This window comes from Atractosteus spatula, chromosome 11, assembly GCF_055471065.1.
Source record: "Atractosteus spatula isolate fAtrSpa1 chromosome 11, fAtrSpa1.hap1, whole genome shotgun sequence".
NCBI classification, from domain to species: domain Eukaryota; kingdom Metazoa; phylum Chordata; class Actinopteri; order Semionotiformes; family Lepisosteidae; genus Atractosteus; species Atractosteus spatula.
The window spans coordinates 32,848,566-32,867,122 of NC_142716.1; the positions used below are offsets into that span (position 1 = coordinate 32,848,566).

At 39.3% G+C, this 18,557-nt stretch overlaps 1 protein-coding gene across 4 annotated transcripts in view; it reads left to right on the forward strand.

The window, feature by feature from the left end:
- Positions 1–18,557, forward strand: part of patj (PATJ crumbs cell polarity complex component) — a 230,608-nt gene that overhangs the window by 176,234 nt on the left and 35,817 nt on the right. For 3 of the 4 annotated variants that reach the window (XM_088927009.1, XM_088927012.1, XM_088927010.1), the window contains 5 exons: positions 3,397–3,488; positions 8,989–9,024; positions 9,226–9,298; positions 14,403–14,492; positions 15,449–15,529. In XM_088927009.1, the coding sequence (XP_088783135.1) occupies positions 3,397–3,488; positions 8,989–9,024; positions 9,226–9,298; positions 14,403–14,492; positions 15,449–15,529 (372 nt within the window). The remainder of the gene's footprint in view (positions 1–3,396; positions 3,489–8,988; positions 9,025–9,225; positions 9,299–14,402; positions 14,493–15,448; positions 15,530–18,557) is intronic. The other variant, XM_088927011.1, reaches the window with a different exon arrangement.

Below are 18,557 nucleotides of genomic sequence, written 5' to 3' on the forward strand. Positions count from 1 at the left end.
AGATTGTTTATTGATTTAGCCCCACGCTGCAGCGAGCACAAAGACGATCGGGTGAAAAATGCCCAAGAAAAGTGTTTAATGGCCTGTTAATAATATCCATCTCAATTAGGCTTTAATGTGCTGTGACATCACTATTAAAAGGCTGCCCATAAATACTTCTGCACAGTTGATCTGCAGAAAAGTCTTCAGTCTGGTATGGATGCAAGAACTGTAAAATATGTACACAAGGCGGCTGTGACTCTGTTCTCTATTATTTCTATATAGAGTCGTTGCGTGCCCAGCAGTATGAGCACACCGCTACAGTCAATAAATACTACATTTTATCAGCTACAGAGACTGTACAATGCAGGTATTAATTGTCATCGTTTTCCCAGTCTTGCTGTTGGCCTAATTAAATAGTGTAGACACCCCCCCACCCTTTACCAATATATCTGTTGGAGATTTTTTCTTCTGCAGATCTGATTATTTCAAACCATATCAGACCCTGTTAGTGACTTCTGAAGCTTGTTTTCACAATGTCAAATATAAGCTACTGAAAGCAGTAATCTTCTGTTTTGCTGTTTGTTTGGGTATTTTTGATCTCCCCAGAGTGTATTTCTGATGGCTTTTCAACTCATAGTTCTTTTCATTTCCTTTCTCACTGCTGGCTCTTACCCAGAGAGATTTGGTATTTTTCTGAAAGTGTGAGTTCGATTGAGGTAACTTCCAGATGAGGCAAACAGCCTGGCACGCTTTCCTTGCACAAATGTCACTGCTGTAGAAACAACAGGAAGTGTGAAAGACTTGCAAGTGCAGTGATAAGCATTCAAGTGGAAAAGGTCAGTGGGAGTTCAAAGACAGGCCCCCAGTTTTCAAAGAGCAGCATCTTTTACTGAAAGGTTCATGGAGGATGATTGGAGTCTGATTGCCATTCAACCTAGAACTCTCAGAAATGTAAGTCATTTGTCTGGTTCTTGAAAACAACAGAAAAAGATTAAATAACAACCTAGGAATGAATGTGCTCTAGCTGCAAATTCATATAACATTGTTTTATGAAAAGTTCAAATGATGTATTGCTTCAGTTCAGAAACTGAAGAGATGATAACCTGCAGAACAGCAAAAATGCTGAAACTATTGCGGCAGAAAACTTTTTTTACATTTTTGTATTTTATTTTGATTTTCTGTTTTAATATATGACATACAGTACAGTAGAGCATTTAATTTGTGCACCTAGCAAATGTATGGACTTATGCATTGCAGATGGGAGCTGGCTTGTGCTGGATTTTAAATAAGTTGCCATTTGATTTATGCATTGACTAATATCGATTATTGTAGTTTGATCCTAGAGTATCATCATTAAAGTGTTTTCTTAAATCTCCAACCCATTGAAAAAACTTTTTGAAGCCAAAATCAAACTGCGAATCATGATCTGCAGAATCATTTTAGATGCTTGTTCTGTGTGTTAAAGAATGATTTCATGATCAGAGAAATTGGGGACTTCAGGTGCAGGGAAGTTTGAGCGAACCCTGGAATAGCCTGTTTTTGGTTTGTCCCAGAGTCTCACAGATTAAGATCTAATTTCAAGTCTGGTGTAGGAAATGGACTATAATTTATGGTTAGCGTTGGGCTGAGGAATTAAGGCAGACCTGTTTGGATAACATGGCTTCTGACTTAAATCTAAATCCAGACTTAGCTTTTTTTATGTTTTCTGCAAACTGCTACACATCTTAGTTCATACATGATAATGTTTAACCACTATAAAAATATTAAGGAAGCAGGTAGTTTTAAGGCACTTTGCTGATAGATTTGTTGCAGGTGCTCATTATCAAACCCACTGCTGCAATTTCTTCACTTTGATCAAACGGCCACCACTTCAGACCAGGCAATGGGTACATGTTCACTTACATAATGTCCACTGGGAAAACTCCTTATCTGCTTAATGCATTACATCAGTTTCCAATTTAAGGTCTGGTAATCTAATTAAACTACCGTATCCCCCGGTTTCACCATTTGTTTCAGTTTACTGTTCATGATGACTGGAACCAATTACAGCAAATGCTAAAATCAGTCCATTTTTATATGCCTTTGGACTGACACTGTAGTAATTCAAACTGCTCCTTATCCTTTTTATTTCTGTACTGGGACTTCTTGTCCAGAGCCCTTGTTTCATGTGCTGTAGTGCTAGGAGGAGCATCATGGTAATGTTGTCTTTAGAAATGAGAATCTGTGCTGCACCAATTGAAAATGTGTTAATGGATTTGGTCCGGAAACAGCCTTGCTCTTGGGAATCTGATTGTAGTCCAATATTTCCCTTCTGTCTCCTTCCTGTTATATTGAGGCATCTGTGTGAATTTTTTAGACAAGAAAATGAGACCAGTTCCACTTGAGACTACAGCCAGGATTCAGTTTTCATTAAGGTTGTTCATTCAAATCCTGACCAGGCCCACTTCTGCTCAGTTTTTGAGCTCTGAGCAGACTCAAACAGTTTGGAATTTCTCATGAGTAGAGATGAAGCATCAAAATCATAGGATATAAAAGCAATGCATAAACACTGTGTATACGTTATCATGAGATTAACACTAAGTACAATATACATTTTATTCTGTTGTAATTCCATGCATATTTTTATCACATTAGAATAAGATCATGCTATGTGTTCATCGTGGTGAATTCAAGCAATCATAATTGGTATTATATTGGGATACATTCAATGAAGTGCATCAAAAGTCAGTATTTGGATGTATTGTATATCCTTTGAGGCAAAAACTGCATTAAGTCTCTGATCCACTGAGCGCACCAAAGTCTTTTATTCATTTGAAATGCTTTACTGCAGCCACATAGAGTTTTTTGCCAATTCTTGGGATGTGTCCTCATCATTCCTTTCAAGATAAAAATCTAATTATCTCTTCATAACATGCTCAAAAGCAAAAATAATTTTGACTTGGATGTCCCAATACGTTTGCAGGGAACTGTTCAAAAATTCACATATGTTTTTTGGAAAGCCCTTTAAAACACACACACGTCATATTTGATGATTTTGAAATCATCGTGAAAATGCCGCTTTTCTTGAACCCAGGCATGTCAATGGAATGCAGAATGCTGAAATAAAACCTAAATAAGGCATTTATGAATGCCGCATCTTTATGATCTCTGGGATCACATTGGCTGTCAGTTAAGAATGATTGTGTTCTATAATAATCATCCTTGTCTGGTGATGGTAGCGCCTGAATACAATAGATCTGCGGACGTTTGGGATGTTTTTATTCTATAAGCGTGTAAACTCTGTATAATGTTAATAGATTGCATGAATAACATAACAAGACTGAATCTGGGGATACTGTAGGCTAGATGCATACTGCCATATATGATTGGAGGTCTCTCTAATGGATGGTTATCTTGTCTCCATGTCTCCTGCAGATCAATAACCAAATACTGTATGGTAGGAGCCACCAAAATGCCTCTGCAATCATCAAGAGTGCACCTTCCAAAGTCAAGATTGTTTTTATCAGGTAAGAAATGCCTTTGGAGTACTGACGGGTACTGTCCATTGCAGATGTACTTTACCTTGTATTTATATTCCAAGGCACATCTTCTACAGAATATGGAACTTTTGTATCATGTACTTCTAGGAGTGCGACAGATGTCTGTAGTTAGGTCTGCTTGGTTGTGTTTGACACCTGGGGCGCGAACCTGGGTCTCCGGCGTAACGCAACAGGAAACCAGCCGCATGAGCTAATGGAGACCTCCCTCAGCCCAGGCAGCTGAGTTCCCTGCTATGCGCAAGGAAGGGCAATAACTTCACCGTTTCCAAACTAGCTCCGCTACAATTAGAAACTTTTTCTCTGTATAATATATGTGCACTTTAAGCTATTCAAATACAGCTGTCCAAATTCTGCATACCTAGCAAAAGATATATATTTAGTATAGGTGAATTAACACCATATGCTGTGTGATGATGAGTATTTAATTGATAGTCTTACTGAAACAAAGAGTGAGTCAATATACATTATTGATGCTGTTGATTATGAATAAAATACAGTTTTATTTATCATCATAAAATACAGTGTAACACCAGATAATTTGCTTTCATATTCCTCTTATTATTCAGCATAGCTGTTCGTATTGGCTAACCTGGATTGGCAGTGTTTAGCTGTCTGTGTCCATCCTGCGATGGTGCACATCTGCCAGCTGCTTTCGTTTCAATTGCTCTCCTGTTAGGCTCACTACAGACTCATGGGGGCAAAGGACAGGAGACGTCTGAATTCCTCTTTGAATAAATTCATGCAAGAAAAGTCGGAAGAGTGCAGTAAGGGGACAGAGCTGCTGACAGAATTAAAACAGGTTGAGATCAGGTGAAGAAAAATGTAAAGTCACGGCCATCAAATTATAATTACATGAATAATGGAAATTTGAATCCCATGGCCTCAGGCTGGAAAAATTATCTCTGGTATGGTCATGTTTGTAAGTCTTCTGCTAAACTCTAAATGAATTCTGTTCAATAAAGCATTCCACCATGAAATCACAATCACTATTTCCAGACTCACGGTTTTGAAATATCTAGACATATTGCATAGTGCTTTAAATTGAAACAATCTAAAAGTCAAATGAATACTTTCAAGTTTCAAATGCTTTACTTGATTGCAACAAATCTTGCTTTTGTGCATTCCTTTATTATTATATTAGGTTAAGTGCCTGTATTTCCTATCTCATACAATGGCGTACAGAATGACATTAGGCAGTTCCCAGAATGGCCTCTAAAGCTGCCATAAGGTTTATCACTGACAGACAGATGCTTCACTGGTTTCATTTAGAAATTTCTAATATGGAAAACACCTTCCTGTCTTTGGAATTTATTGCAGTTTTCTGTGCCATCTTACTCTTTAATATGTAGTGCTTTTATCTGCTTCCGTCTTCCAAGAGTAATGACCAGCTTCGGCACAAGTCATTTCAATGTGCTGCTGCCAGTGACTGGAACAGTCTGCAGAATGGGATGAAACTGTCCACTGCTGTATCTGAAGGTGCCCTCAGTTGTGTGAACTCACCTTCTCTGCCTGACTCTTACACTCAGTGACATGTCTTTTTCTATTAGATACATTGTTCTGATTGCTCTTCTCTTTCTTTCACTGCTTTGTCTTCTGTGGTTTAAGCCCCTGAATAGGCTCAACATTGTTATTGAGACTTTTTTTCTCAGTTGACTTAGCTGATCAAACAAAGATATATTGTTATCATTATTATCTAGGCATTGTGTGGAAGCTTTGCAAAGGTAAGATCTCATTGTATAGGCAGTTCCAGATATACGTCGGGGCTAGGGACTGGAAGATCATTCTGTATAGCTAAATGACATATAAAGGGTCATTTTTCCTCATATGAACAATGACAGCAGGTGTCATTGGTGACACCTGCCTTTGAAGTGTCCATTGTATGCATTTTGATGGTCCTATTTGTGGTGGCCACAAGTTATAGGGACATGGTTATCGCAGTCCTTCCGTGGGACAGTCTGTCACAGAAAGTAAAAGCTCATTGGATAAGTCAAGTACAGCTACAGTACGTAATAGACCTGCACTGGGATCTGGGGTGAGAAATTGACGGCCCCACTTGCTAACTTGGGAGAGTGATGATCGAAGGGAGCATTGCCTGAGTGGAAAAAGGAGTGAGAGTTTTCTGATTGTGTTATTATTTTGAAGAAACATCCCACTTGTCACTTGATTTCTGCTGCACAATGTTCCCCCCTTTCCACAGCATATTGTGGTTCATCATAGTAAACCACTTCAGTAAACACAGCATCATAGCTGCCCCATGACTTCTGTTTTCACCACCAGCTTAAGCGGCCTTCCCTATCTATTCTTCTGTTAGGAACCAGCTTATTGACAACTCCAGTACTGGACAAGGTATTCTGGTGATCTAAAGAATTTTACACATATGGATGCCAGTCCATCACAGGGTACACATAGACACACACACATACCAGGACCACTTTTTCCAGAAATCGATTCATTTACCAGCATGGACTGTGGGAGGAAACCGGAGCACTCAGAGGAAACCCATACAAACACGGAGAGAACATACAAACTCTCCCTCCCTCAGACAGTACCCCCGCTCCCAGACTGAACCCAGCACCCCAGCACTGCAAGGCAGCAGTGCTGACACCTATGTGCCACCCTACCCTGTATTTTCTAAAACATAATTTGACAAAACATCTTAAGTACTGTTTGCTTCGATGAATGTGAACTTAAAATGCTTAGAGCATGTATCAAATTAGGATACTCCAACAAAGATTATCTGTTGCATCTAATTAATTAGTAAATAGTGTTTTTTCGATAAAGGATGCTGACATTCACAGTATGTCAGCAACTTTAATTATGTAAAGGTTGTACCAGTGAAATCTGGAGCAGTTTGAAGGACAGTGTTTGTCCCCTGCCACACAAAGTAAATTAAATAGTTTGATAAGTGACTTACATCATTACACTGCTGGAGAGGAGCACTGTTAGAATCAGGTTGGCAGTGCAACCACAATGCCCATAGTCAGCATAGTGTGTAAGGTCAGGCTTATTTTACTGATATTGACCATGATGTCATTATGCTCTGTAATCCCTCTGACATCGTCATGATGTCACCATGTTCTGAAACCTCTTGCACATCATACTGTACATTCATCTGTTTACAGTTCTTGCAGCATCAGAACATCTTTTTGCTTCCCTGATCATCAATGATGCTTGTTGATCATCTTGGTGTTACATTGACTCCTATAGGGTAGACTTTATTTCACCCGTCAACAGCAGTATCACCTTGACCTCACCTCGGGTGGGTCAGAATACTCCATGTGTTCACACAAGCAGTCGTTGGAACCCTAAGTCAATGCCAAGTAGTCTGTATTGCTGCAAATAGATCTCACATGTGGAATTTATTTTTGAAAGCTTTCCTCTACAGGTTTGGTCCCTCCCCAGTATTGATCAACCAGCACTGAGAGGCATTCTGTGATTTTAATTAATCAGATATACCCAGTTTAATTGTTCTCCATTTGTGCTTATGATGGCTTCACTTCTCTAAAAAAGTACTGCACTTCAGAAACACTTATTTATGAAATTGTAGAAGTTAGGAGTTATTCATTAAAAACAGTGAACATCTGAATTTTTGTTATTGAAACAGAATGAGACCAATGATATCATATATTTGATTGGAAGCCTCATCAGAAAAGTTTGGAATGAGGGATGGACTGTACAGGTGGTAGTGTAGTTCATAGTGTTTTTTAAACATCCCTGTGTGCTTGTTTCTCGCTTAAAATTTGGGGTGATTTTCTGGAAACCAAAGTCACCCAATATAGAAGAATGTAATGTGCTGGAGGTCACCTGTCAGTGCAGCAATGAAAAGAAGGACTATATGCTTGGGACTGTAGGAAGACCAACCCCTGGCAGATTGCCATGGCAACACCTCAGAGAGGAAGGCAAAAGGACAAACACAACAAATCAAGAATTGCTTTGCTATTTCCTCCATGTCATCCACAGTTCAGGACACATCTATTAGTGGTCCTCTGGGAGGGTTGACCTGAAACCCGGAGACTCCGCCACTATTTAACACAGTGCGGCAACAAAGCAGCGACCTTGTCAGCCTCACAAGTTTTATGGCCTTTGGGGACAGGAGAGGAAGAGATTAATTCTCACCACCCTCCAAAATAAAAGCATTAGCCGTGATTGGTAAGGGTCACTTACTGGGCAGGCTGAGGGAAAGGATGGTGTATGCGCTGAACACGCCAGGCAGCAGGACTCTTCTGAGACAGAGGCTGCCTGCTGGTCTGTCTTTCCCAGCTTTCTCACTTAGGGCCCTCATAAAAGCAGGGAAGGGGAGAGAACAGGCCAAGGAGAGCACCTATGCGCTGATGAAGCAGAGAGACTGGGGGAAAATCGATCCTGCTAGCAGCACTACACTTTGGTCTTCTTTCTACAAAAGCAAGACAGCAGCAGTACGACTGGGAAAGGGACAGGCATGCTGGTGGTTTCATTTCCTGTCTTCTGCTGCACAGGGTGGTACTCCTTGACAGCGTGTTAATCTTTTCCTCCTGTGTCATCCCTGTGCTCCTCACTGATGCACGATTGCATGTATCAGATCGCTTGTCAGTATGCTTCTGGACATGCACAGCAGAACAGCTGTGCTTGTGTGTAAATCATGTGCACATATTTCTCAAAGGCTTGGTTTGTGGTTTTGTCAACAGGCATGGTGTGTTGGTTGCTAGTGTATTTGGACGTGTATATTTGCTCAAATTTAATCTTAAAGCAATTCTTTCTTTATTATGATACTGGCTTCAACCTGCGTTAAAGTAATGTGTGTCATACTACAAGTAAACTTGAAAGAAATAGTTTAGGAGTGGAAACAGTTATCCGTTTTGGGAGTAGAGAAAACAAGGATTTAAAGGCACTTAGTCTCCAAGAAGCTTCTGGTGAGAATACCCCCAGTGCGGATTACCAGTGGCTAACATGCCTTAGTGTATTTTTGTGAATTCTTTGCAAAATCTTTTTTTCATGTTTATTTGTCCTGCAAAATAATCAATGTTCTGCCTCAAGATATGACCTCCCTTTTGTGTTGAACGCTGGGTACTGGGGGAGACTGCCATATTTGAACAAAGGGGAAAATCTAAGCAGAGTAATGATGAGGTGAAGACATTTGTATTACTTGTTCTCAGCTATAGAGCTGGGCATTTTACTGAAGCAATCTGAGCAGAGTACCTTGTCCAAGGGTTCATCGGTTCATCCCACCTGGGATTTGAACAGCCTTCCAGTTACGAGTCCAGTATCCTAATCACTCCTCCACACTACACCTTATACGGCATTGTTTCAGATGGGATATTACACTGATATCCTGATTTCTGATGATCATTTAAATTCAGTGGCAGTATTTGGAAAAATTAGTGTTCCAATCCTGGCTCACTGTCGAAATTATAGTTGTAGCTTTCTGCATCGGGACAAACTGATTCCATTCTGCAGTTTATCTAACTCAGATTTTTCCTTCCTTCTCCAGCTGTGCAAATGAGCTGCTGCTGCAGAATGAAGTGAGGTAACTCTCATCTGTACAATGCTCTGATATCCTCTGTGTGCAGGGCATGATAATTATGTAGTAACAATGAGATCTAATACATGCTTTTGGCAGTTTTTATATTTTCTTTTAAAACAACTTGCCCTTAATAATTGAGCCTTTAATGAAATGCATTACAACAAATGAATAAGACATTTAAACTTTGTTTGTTTCATTTTAAAGGAATGAAGATGCTATCAACCAAATGGCTGTTCCTCCTTTCCCGACACCTCCAGCGTCTGTTTCTTCCAATGAGGTAAACGAGCTCCACTTCAAATCAAATCAAAGTTTATTTATCAAATGCACAACAATACAGCGTGCAGCAGTAGTTGCTGGCAATGAAATGTCTTTTCTGCAAGCTCACAAAAATCACAAGAATCACAGAAATCACAAAAACACAAAAATCACAAAAATAAGGTTATGAAAATAAGGTTACATAATAATAGATGTAATAGAAACAGAATAAAACTCAATATGAGTAGAGCTGCTATGTGTCCATGGTGTATGCAATATATACAAGTAGTGCGGTTATGCTGAATACAGTGAAAACTGTGTGTCCATGTAGCCATTACAGGTGATTTGCTAAAGGAGCTGAAGGTTGGCTGTTTAGCAGTCTTATTGCCTGAAGGTAGAAGCTGTTCCGTAGTCTGTTGGACTTGGACTGAATGCTTTGGTACCGTTTACCGGACGGTAGGAGGGAATCATGCAGCCCAAAAAGGTTTTATGTCTGCTTTGAGCAGCCAGGTGAGTTACACCTAAGCCTGTTGTGCCAAGAAAGAAGAAGACATTGTATTTTTTTGCTACACTGAACATATTAGGATAGACAGAAGATCACCTGTTATGGAAGAGCCATTAGTCCTGTGTTTGTCTCTGAAGTCTATCCGTTTGCAACCTTATGTTAACAGCTTGTCTGAGGGCTAAGTACATTTCTAGCCACTGGCTGAATAAGGCTTATTTGGCAAGATCAGCTGTTTCCACCATGTGTAATTGCCTGACTCAGCTGAAAATGAGAAAAGAAAGTCTGTTCTGCAATGATGGATATGTTAACATTAGAGCTACTAAAGTCTAACCAGAGAACTGAGTGCTGTGGTCGGATGGCTTACAGAATTCCCTCATGTTCCCAATGACTAATGTTATTGTGTAAAGTCTTGTTCACATTTAAGGTTTTCTGGGGGGAAGGTGTTAACCATTGTTGGCTTCCCTGAGGTAACCCACTGTACTGTACCTCTGTGCTCATGCAGCTCGTTATGAAGAAGAGGGATGTGACTCAGGTTGCTGGAAGATGGAGGAGGGTCACGTGACATTGTTGTTGATGAGACCCAGGCGGTATTGACCTAAGAGAAAACCCTCTGGGTTTTATTTAATGAAAATTGTTTCTGACACAGCCCTCTAGATTTGTCTGAATCAATTTGTCAGTCTATATGCTAATCAGCTCCAGTGTTTGACTTTCAATTTGCAGCAAGTACTTGATTAATTTCATCGCAAAAACAATTTTAACTCAAAAAGAAATAATTGTGGTTTGGCAGTCCTGGGGGTGATTTACCCCTGAAATTACTTACGTATGAACAAATTTTGTCTTTATAGTCTCAGAAATGCATACATACAGTATTAAATCCTGCATTAGGCTAGTTATTATTGAGATTCAGGAGCTGTCATCCTGCGCCTCTAAGTCAAAAATATAAAATTTGACAGGAATCCAGAGTAGATACAGGAGACTTGCTCATAAATGTTCCACACCTTTTTTTAAAGTGGGATCATCCACGGGTGTCATGGGGTGGCATTTGTTTAATGTCGTTAACATTCTGACCTAGACCTTGAGGTGGGTCCCTAGGTTCAATTTTGGACCTGGGATGTTATCTGTGTGGAGTGTGCATGTTTTCCCCACGTTGAAGACACAATCCCCCTTTTACCTAATCCCTAAAATCAGTATAATTGACTGTGAAGCAGATTTCAAATAAATATTAATAAATATTTTATTAAAGGAGTTTCCTCTGGGTGCTGGGTTTCCTCCCACAGTCCAAAGACATACTGGTAGGTTAATGGGCATTTGGGAAAACAGGCCCTGATATGTGAGTGTGTGTGTCTGTGGCTTTGTGTGACCGGTGGTGGACTTGTCTCCCATTCAGTGTGTACACTGCCTTGCACCCATTGCTTGCCTGGATAGGCTGCAACTCCCCTGCAACCCTGTACTAGATAAAGTGTTTCATCTTAGTAGTTCGGCCTCTTATTGTATGTGTGTTATTAATATGAAAATTATTTTATACTTCTAACTTGTCAATAATTCCATCATGGTTTGTGAATTTGAGCGTCATTCCACAAAATCAGTGCAAAGTAGAGTGAGACTTGTGCTGTTCACTGTGGTCAATTTGAGGAAGTATCCACGGTAACGATTTGTGAAAATGATCTTCTCTTTCATGGTCTCACCTGGCCTTTGATATACTAATTTTACTGAGACAGGAAACGCTTTTAAAGATGCCACTGGTGTGTAGTAAATTAGTTGTATATACTTTATATGGCTCTATACACTGCATTGCCCTAAGTGGGACTGTTGTCTAAATTGCCCCAAAAGCAACAGTTTCAAAGAAAGTGGTTAAACCTTTCAAACTGTTGCATTTGGCATTGAATGCACTGGCATTTTAACCGGCGTAGCTAATATTTATTGGGTATTCCTGACTCTTAACCTATTTAACCCTGATACCATGCTCATTCAGAGCACCATTCCACACGAAATTTCCAATAACAGAATACTGGTCAAAAAATGAATTTGTACCACAGTTGATACATTTTGTTTGGTTTGGCAAGGCTGCTTAGTCTTTGCAGACTATTATTTTGATGCCCTGGGTTATATTTTCTACTTAAATGAGTGTTAGGTTGCATTAATTCTTTGAAGAAAATCTGAACTCTAACCCTAACCTACCCAAACCCTTAGCTAGGGTTAGGGTTAGGAGTATTGGAAAACTTAGAGGATGTTTGATGGCATGGCTGTGTTTTAGGACAGAAGTGAAATTTAGGAACAGTAATATTTTAATGTTGTCTTCACATTTTTTTTTCTTGCATTTATGGCCCTATGCACTGCATTGCCCTAAGTGGGACTGTTGTCTAAATTGCACAAAAAGCAAAAGTTTGAAAGAAAGTGGTTAAACCTTTCAAACTGTTCCATTTGGCATTGAATGCACTGGCATTTTAACCAGTGTAGCTAATATTTATTGGGTATTCCTGACTCTTAACCTATTTAACCCTGATACCATGCTCATTCAGAGCACCATTCCACACGAAATTTCCAATAACAGAATACTTGTCAAAAAATGAGATTGTACTACAATTGATACATTTTGTTTGGTTTGGCAAGGCTGCTCAGTCTTTGCAGAATATTATTTTGATGCTCTGAGTTATATTTTCTGATTAAATGAGTGGTAGGATTCATTCTTTGAAGAAAATCTGAACCTTAACCCTAACCTACCCAAACCCAGTAGGTCATTAGGCCAGTAATAATTGATATCACCACCAGGCTGCAAACGTCATCTGCAGAAAGATCAGTACACCCTATCTTTGTGCAGGGGCGGATGTCTTTTGATGTGTTTCGACAAAACAAATACAGTAAACCTTCTCTATATGAGCATCCTCTGATTTTTTTTATACAATCTGTACTAATTCCTACTAGTTTTTCTTTTAATGAGCACATTTTCACTCTTCTGAGCTGTGCTTTCATTGCGGAGATTCTTCTTTTTAACATCATCTCAGATGAGGAATTTATTTTATTACATTTTAACTTGTAATAATAAATGCTTGTATATTAAGTTCCTATACTAGAGGATAGTACTTAATGTTTACTGTAGCTGTGTAACTACTGTACTGTACTGTTCTGTACTGTAAATAAGCTGGAGAGTTTTGTTTTCCTGCCTATAGTTTATGCATCAGCTAATGATTTTAGCATGTTACTCAAATAATAAACCATGAATATTATTGTTTTCATATTTAGATATCATTCTGTATTGTATTAAGGTGTGATTTGGGTGTTTGAGGGAACATTTGTGATTTCTGGAACCAATTAGAGATTATAACATCAGAATTTAATTTCCATTACATTAAGCTTCTCCTTATGAGCAGTTTTTTGAGGAACAAATTAAGCTTGTATAATGAAGGATTACTGTATTTACAAACACATTCATAGCCGTAGTTTGAAACAAATCTAGGCTTAAGACAAGACTAATAAATGTTTTTTTTAAGCAGTTTCAGCCATGCTATTGTACCACAAAATATAAATACCACTGAATTTTCCAGAGCATACCAAACTTTTTGTGTAAATAGTCTGTGAAGGGATTATTTACTGAACAAGTCTACACACTCTTCCTAAACTAACACATTTTGTGATGCATTAAATCAGAATTTATTGACCTTTATTTCCACACTGTAACACACAACCAAAAGAACAATTTTGCGAAGTAATTACAAACAGGCACGGTACTATGTACAGCATATAACAATTTTAACAGTAAAAGAATTATCCTTACATATTAACTCATCATTTGAATGTTCTTTGATGCAACACGACACAAGGTTTCATACTCTCAGTATAACTCTGGGACCATGGACATAAAAAAAAACAATATTCAGTGTCAATTGCTCCATTGCTGAAGGCTGTAAAGCAGGGGTCAGTCTTGGTCATGGAGGCCACTTATCAAGCAGTTTTATGTATAGCCGTTACATCATGAATTTCTGGAGACCTAGAAAACCAACTGTTATATTTTTATTTACAATAAAAAAATCCAATGTTTTTTTCCCTGAAACTCCCAACACCAACTTCTTCTGTAGGTGGAAAACTCCTCCCTCACAAATGCAAAAAAGATTCCATTAACTGTGATTACTGTGATCGGTTAAACAGTTGTTTTGTACAATTAATTCACTTAGAATTTCTAAGTGAACTTAGAGATCATTTGGTAGAAAAATCAGAATACCATAACATAACATCACTTTATTGGCCAAATACAATTTCTTGCATTAGGGAATTCGTCTTTTCACATACACCAGCTTGCTCTCCATAAGACACGGACAGGGAGAGAAGCTTGGGGTCAGAGCGCAGGGTCAGCCATTGTACAGCGCTCCTGGAGCAGTTGGGGTTAAGGGCCTTTCTCGGGGGCCCAACAGAGTAGATTTCCTCTGCCAGCCGTGGGATTTGAACCGGCAACCTTCTAGCCACAGGCGCAGATCCTTAGCCACAGTGCCACCGCTCCGCACCATCCCTCAAGGGTGCAACTTCCCTTAATTGAGCAAATTACTTGCTTATAAGAGTTCCTAATGTTTATAGAACAGGTGATTTAGAGTAAACTAAAGGACTAAACAGTTTTTCTTATTCTCATTAGTCTCATGAGATGCTGACAGCCAAGGAAATGTCCCAGGGGACCGAGGACTTTGCACACAAGAAGAATATCCCTGAGGTGTCCCTGGGAAAGGTAAGGGCCCGCTATGGGGAAAACGTGGCGGGAACATCGGCCTTGCGCTCAAGTTTCAGTTTTGGTTGATTTGGAAAATGCTTTTTCCAAAGCTTGTTACTGGAAGTTTATCTTATTAAACAGCCTGAGCCGTGTATCTCTTAACAGAAAACTACCCAAGCGTCTGGGGGGGTTGTATTCTCCCCAGTTTTCTCAGACAGAACCAAAAAAGGCGGCTAAGAAGACAGATGGAAAGAACCAAAACCACAAAGAAATGACACAAGGGAATGCAGATAGTATAAACTCACAGGATAAGTGTTCTAAAGCAAAACACAGCAGCAGGGATAAGCACTGCTCTCTGAGAAGCACTTCTGCAGTCTGGGGAAGGTGTGCATTATGCTTGTCTTTACTTTGAAATCGCAACTGTGTCTTGGAACCTGATTTTTAGAAGTTGGTAAAAATTCTCAAATTTGTTTAAGAATAATTTTACTGATTACAGTTATAAAAGGCAACTTAAGCTTTTAACTTGGATGTTCTCACTCATCAGTAAAATCTTTACCAAAATACGTAATTGGAGTCCTGAACAAAATACACATATAGTATATATTTTTCTTGTGTTGGAAGGTGGCTTTGATTACTGGACTGAGAGACACACTTTACTGTACACAGGAATATTTGTTGTTGGCCGAACTTCAGTTGAGGACACCCTACACAGAACTCATTACTGTGCCTAGACTGGAGAACCTACTGTACAGCACTTCACTTTCCACAGCCAGACCAAAAGAGCAAATGGTCACAGTTAGTTTAAGCAATGACTCAATAAGTGTTTAAAATGGGAAATGTAAAGATTCCTTTTAATCCTCTCAAGCAGTGTTTGCACTGATGCATTGTCGTGTTGATTCAGTATAAGTGATTTGTATTTAGAAACTTTAGTCATCCGCACTCAGTAACACCCTCCCTGTCCCTGCTGTCCCCAGGAGCAGACTAGCCTGAAAGCAGAGGCTCAAGGGACAGAGGTGGTGCTGAAGAGTCTCAGTGAGGGTGAGGCCACATCTAAGGTGAGATCTAAGGATACAGGGCTGAACTGTCTCTTCTGACTGAAAGAGCCTGTTCAAATATAATAAGCTTGGTCTTCATCTGTAAAATGTAAAACTTAGCAGTCCGCATAAACTTAAACTTGAACATGGTTAAAGTTGCCTATATGTCCTTCTACATGTTTAAATGTGCAAACTGAGCAAGAGAGAATTAAATTAGATGGCAAAATATGTGTTCCCTTTAGGTTAGGAGTTTATTTGGAGTTGGAGGAAGTAAGAAGGTTTTATTTTGTAAGATAAATGCTGGTTAACCTGCAAGAGAAAGTGCAGTGTAACAGAACACTGTAAAAGAGTGACAGTGACACAAGTCACCGTCTGAATATTAGAAGTCATTTGAAGATCAAAGTATTTTTTTATGTTTGCTAAGCACTCCTGGTACTGGCGTTAAAAATATTTTATTTATTGATCATGTCCTGACTGACAAGTCAGGTGCTGTGTGCCTTGCTTGACTTATAGTGCACTTTCTCAGGGTGCAATGAGAGCACCTTTGAGTGCCGTTTCTCCAGTTGATGCTGGTAGCTTAAAACAACGCTGGAATTCTAAGTCAGGCTGCTTTCAAGTCAAGTTGTATCATTCGCCACCATTAAGAAAACAAGTGTTTGGTTTAATGTGACAGAGCTCAGTTGGCATTGAGCCTGTTACAGGAGGTCACACTACCCTCCTTGTCTCCTGGGAAGTCTGAGATGAATTCTCCTATGCCAGGAGGCCTGGCCTTTTGGAGTAGGGGAATTCACTGCTGTGGAGGTACTGTTTGTCTCTAAAGCCCTATGGACCCAAGAGTGTCTGAATCGTGGTGGGGGGCTAAGAGCTACGCTATTCTCCTTAATAATTCTGGCACCTCAACAACAGGCATGTTGCCATTTTCTCTCCAGAGCAGAGTGCGGTCAAGATTAATCACATATTACTATTAGATCAGATATCCTAATTTCTCGTGCCCCTGTTTGTCCTCATATTTCCTGTATTCCACATATCTCCTGTCACCCTAACTTCCCTGTTGTATAGCTTGTATTTCACAGACACGGGTCAGTTGGTTATTCCCGATTCCAAACTACATACTCGGAGTGACAGCTGACACGGTGTTGACAGTTGAGCCGCACTGTCAAGGCGTACTAGAGAGTATAATGGCTCTTTCCAGTCTGATTTCAAAATAAATTATTTTCTTGAACTTTTTGGGCTGATAGAATTTAGAATTTTATTTTTGAAAAAATAAATGCTAGTGCTTAGCTGTTCAGTGATAAATTGTAGAGGGCGTCACCACAAACCTTTATTTCTTTAGTAATTACAAAATGTCAGTGTGAAGAGTGCAATGAAAAAGCAGGATTTTGGGAACTATTTTAAATGTGTCTTGGCAGTTTATATAACAGTTTATCACTATCAAAATAATTCTGGTGTATTATATAATACTGTATGTTTTAGATTTTTGCAACATTTTAAATGTCACACTTCATTGTTCTTTTGCACATTTAAAAAGCAGCTCATTGCTATTCCAGATGCCCAGGGCTTCAGTGAGGGTAATTCATCATTCTGGCTCTGATGCTGAATCTTTTGTGCAAGTGGTGGTGGTGAGGAAAAAATGCACCAGAGCAGTCATTAAAGACATTTTTTATCCTCCAAGAGACAGGCTCCACTAAAGCTTGAAATATAGATACATAAATCAGTCAAAAAGACTTGCCACAAAAAGTGAAATCCTGTTAAAAAATGGCCATGGATGTAACACGCAGAGTAGAGGTCTGTCAGCTGTATGTTCAAATGTACATCAGACACATTTCTCTCAGTTACGAGCTTCTAAGTCATGATCTCTTACAGTTGCAGCCCACTTTTCTCATCTTGCTCTGAATACAGAGAGGTATTTGGCTGGTCTCAACTCAAATGCTGAAGGCAACTGATACAATTTCCCATTTTACAGCTTTAGAGTTTTTCTTTGTTCACTGTTCACAATTCATAAATCTCTGTTCTATTGAAAACCGTATTGTCAGGACATCTTTAACATTTTGTTGCTTCGACGTTTTTTGTTTACTCAGTTATGGCACTTTGAAGAAGCAATTAATATTTGTTACATACTTCACACATTCAAATCAGAAAACAAACAAGGGAGTAAAAAGATATTGTGAAAGAAAAATGGAAAAGTCATGATGGCGTGAGTATACAAACACTTTGCAGTGGCACATCTGGATTAATATATATGCACACACTCATCTTAAAAGGCTACACAACTGAGTGGCCCTTGTGTCCCCTAATAGTGGTTCACTTCTTTTCACAATAAATCAATCTGTCTCTGCAAGGGCCCTCAGTCATTCAGTTCCAAGCAAAGATTCAACCATGAAGACTGTGGAGCTTTCAAAGCAACTCTGAGATAAAGTTGTAGAAAAGCACCATATGAGGAGAAGGACATTAAACCTTTGAAAAGGCTGTTAATATCTCTTTGAGCATGGTGAAGCTGATCATTCAGAAGTGGGAAACAGCCAGACACTGCCTCCAGACTGAGCAGTCAGGCAAGGAGGAACGTGGTAGTGATGTCACCATAAGTCAACAACGGTCACTTGGAGAAGTTCAGAGTTCACTGGCTGAGATGGGAGATAGGTCAACAATATCCTGGTCACACCAGAAAGGGGGCTTTGTATGGAACTAAAAATATATCTTGGATGTTTCAGGGGGATTTATAACAAAACACCTTGATAGTACTGTAGGTTTCATTGCTGTATTTTTACATATGTACAAAAATATGGCATTTTTGTACAATACTTTTTATATATATAAATGTAAAAAAGATGCATGTTTTTGCTGTTTGTCTGTGTTTATACTGGTGGTGTCCTGCACACATGTGGCAAAAAGTTTTGTGGTCAGACAAGACAAAATTGGAACATTATGGTCTACTTACTGTAAGTTCAAAGTGATACATCTGATGCAAATCCAACATAGTGCATTATTTAGTCAACACTATCCCTGCTGTCAGGCATGGTGTTGGCAAATTGTTATACAGTTCGAGTCGTAG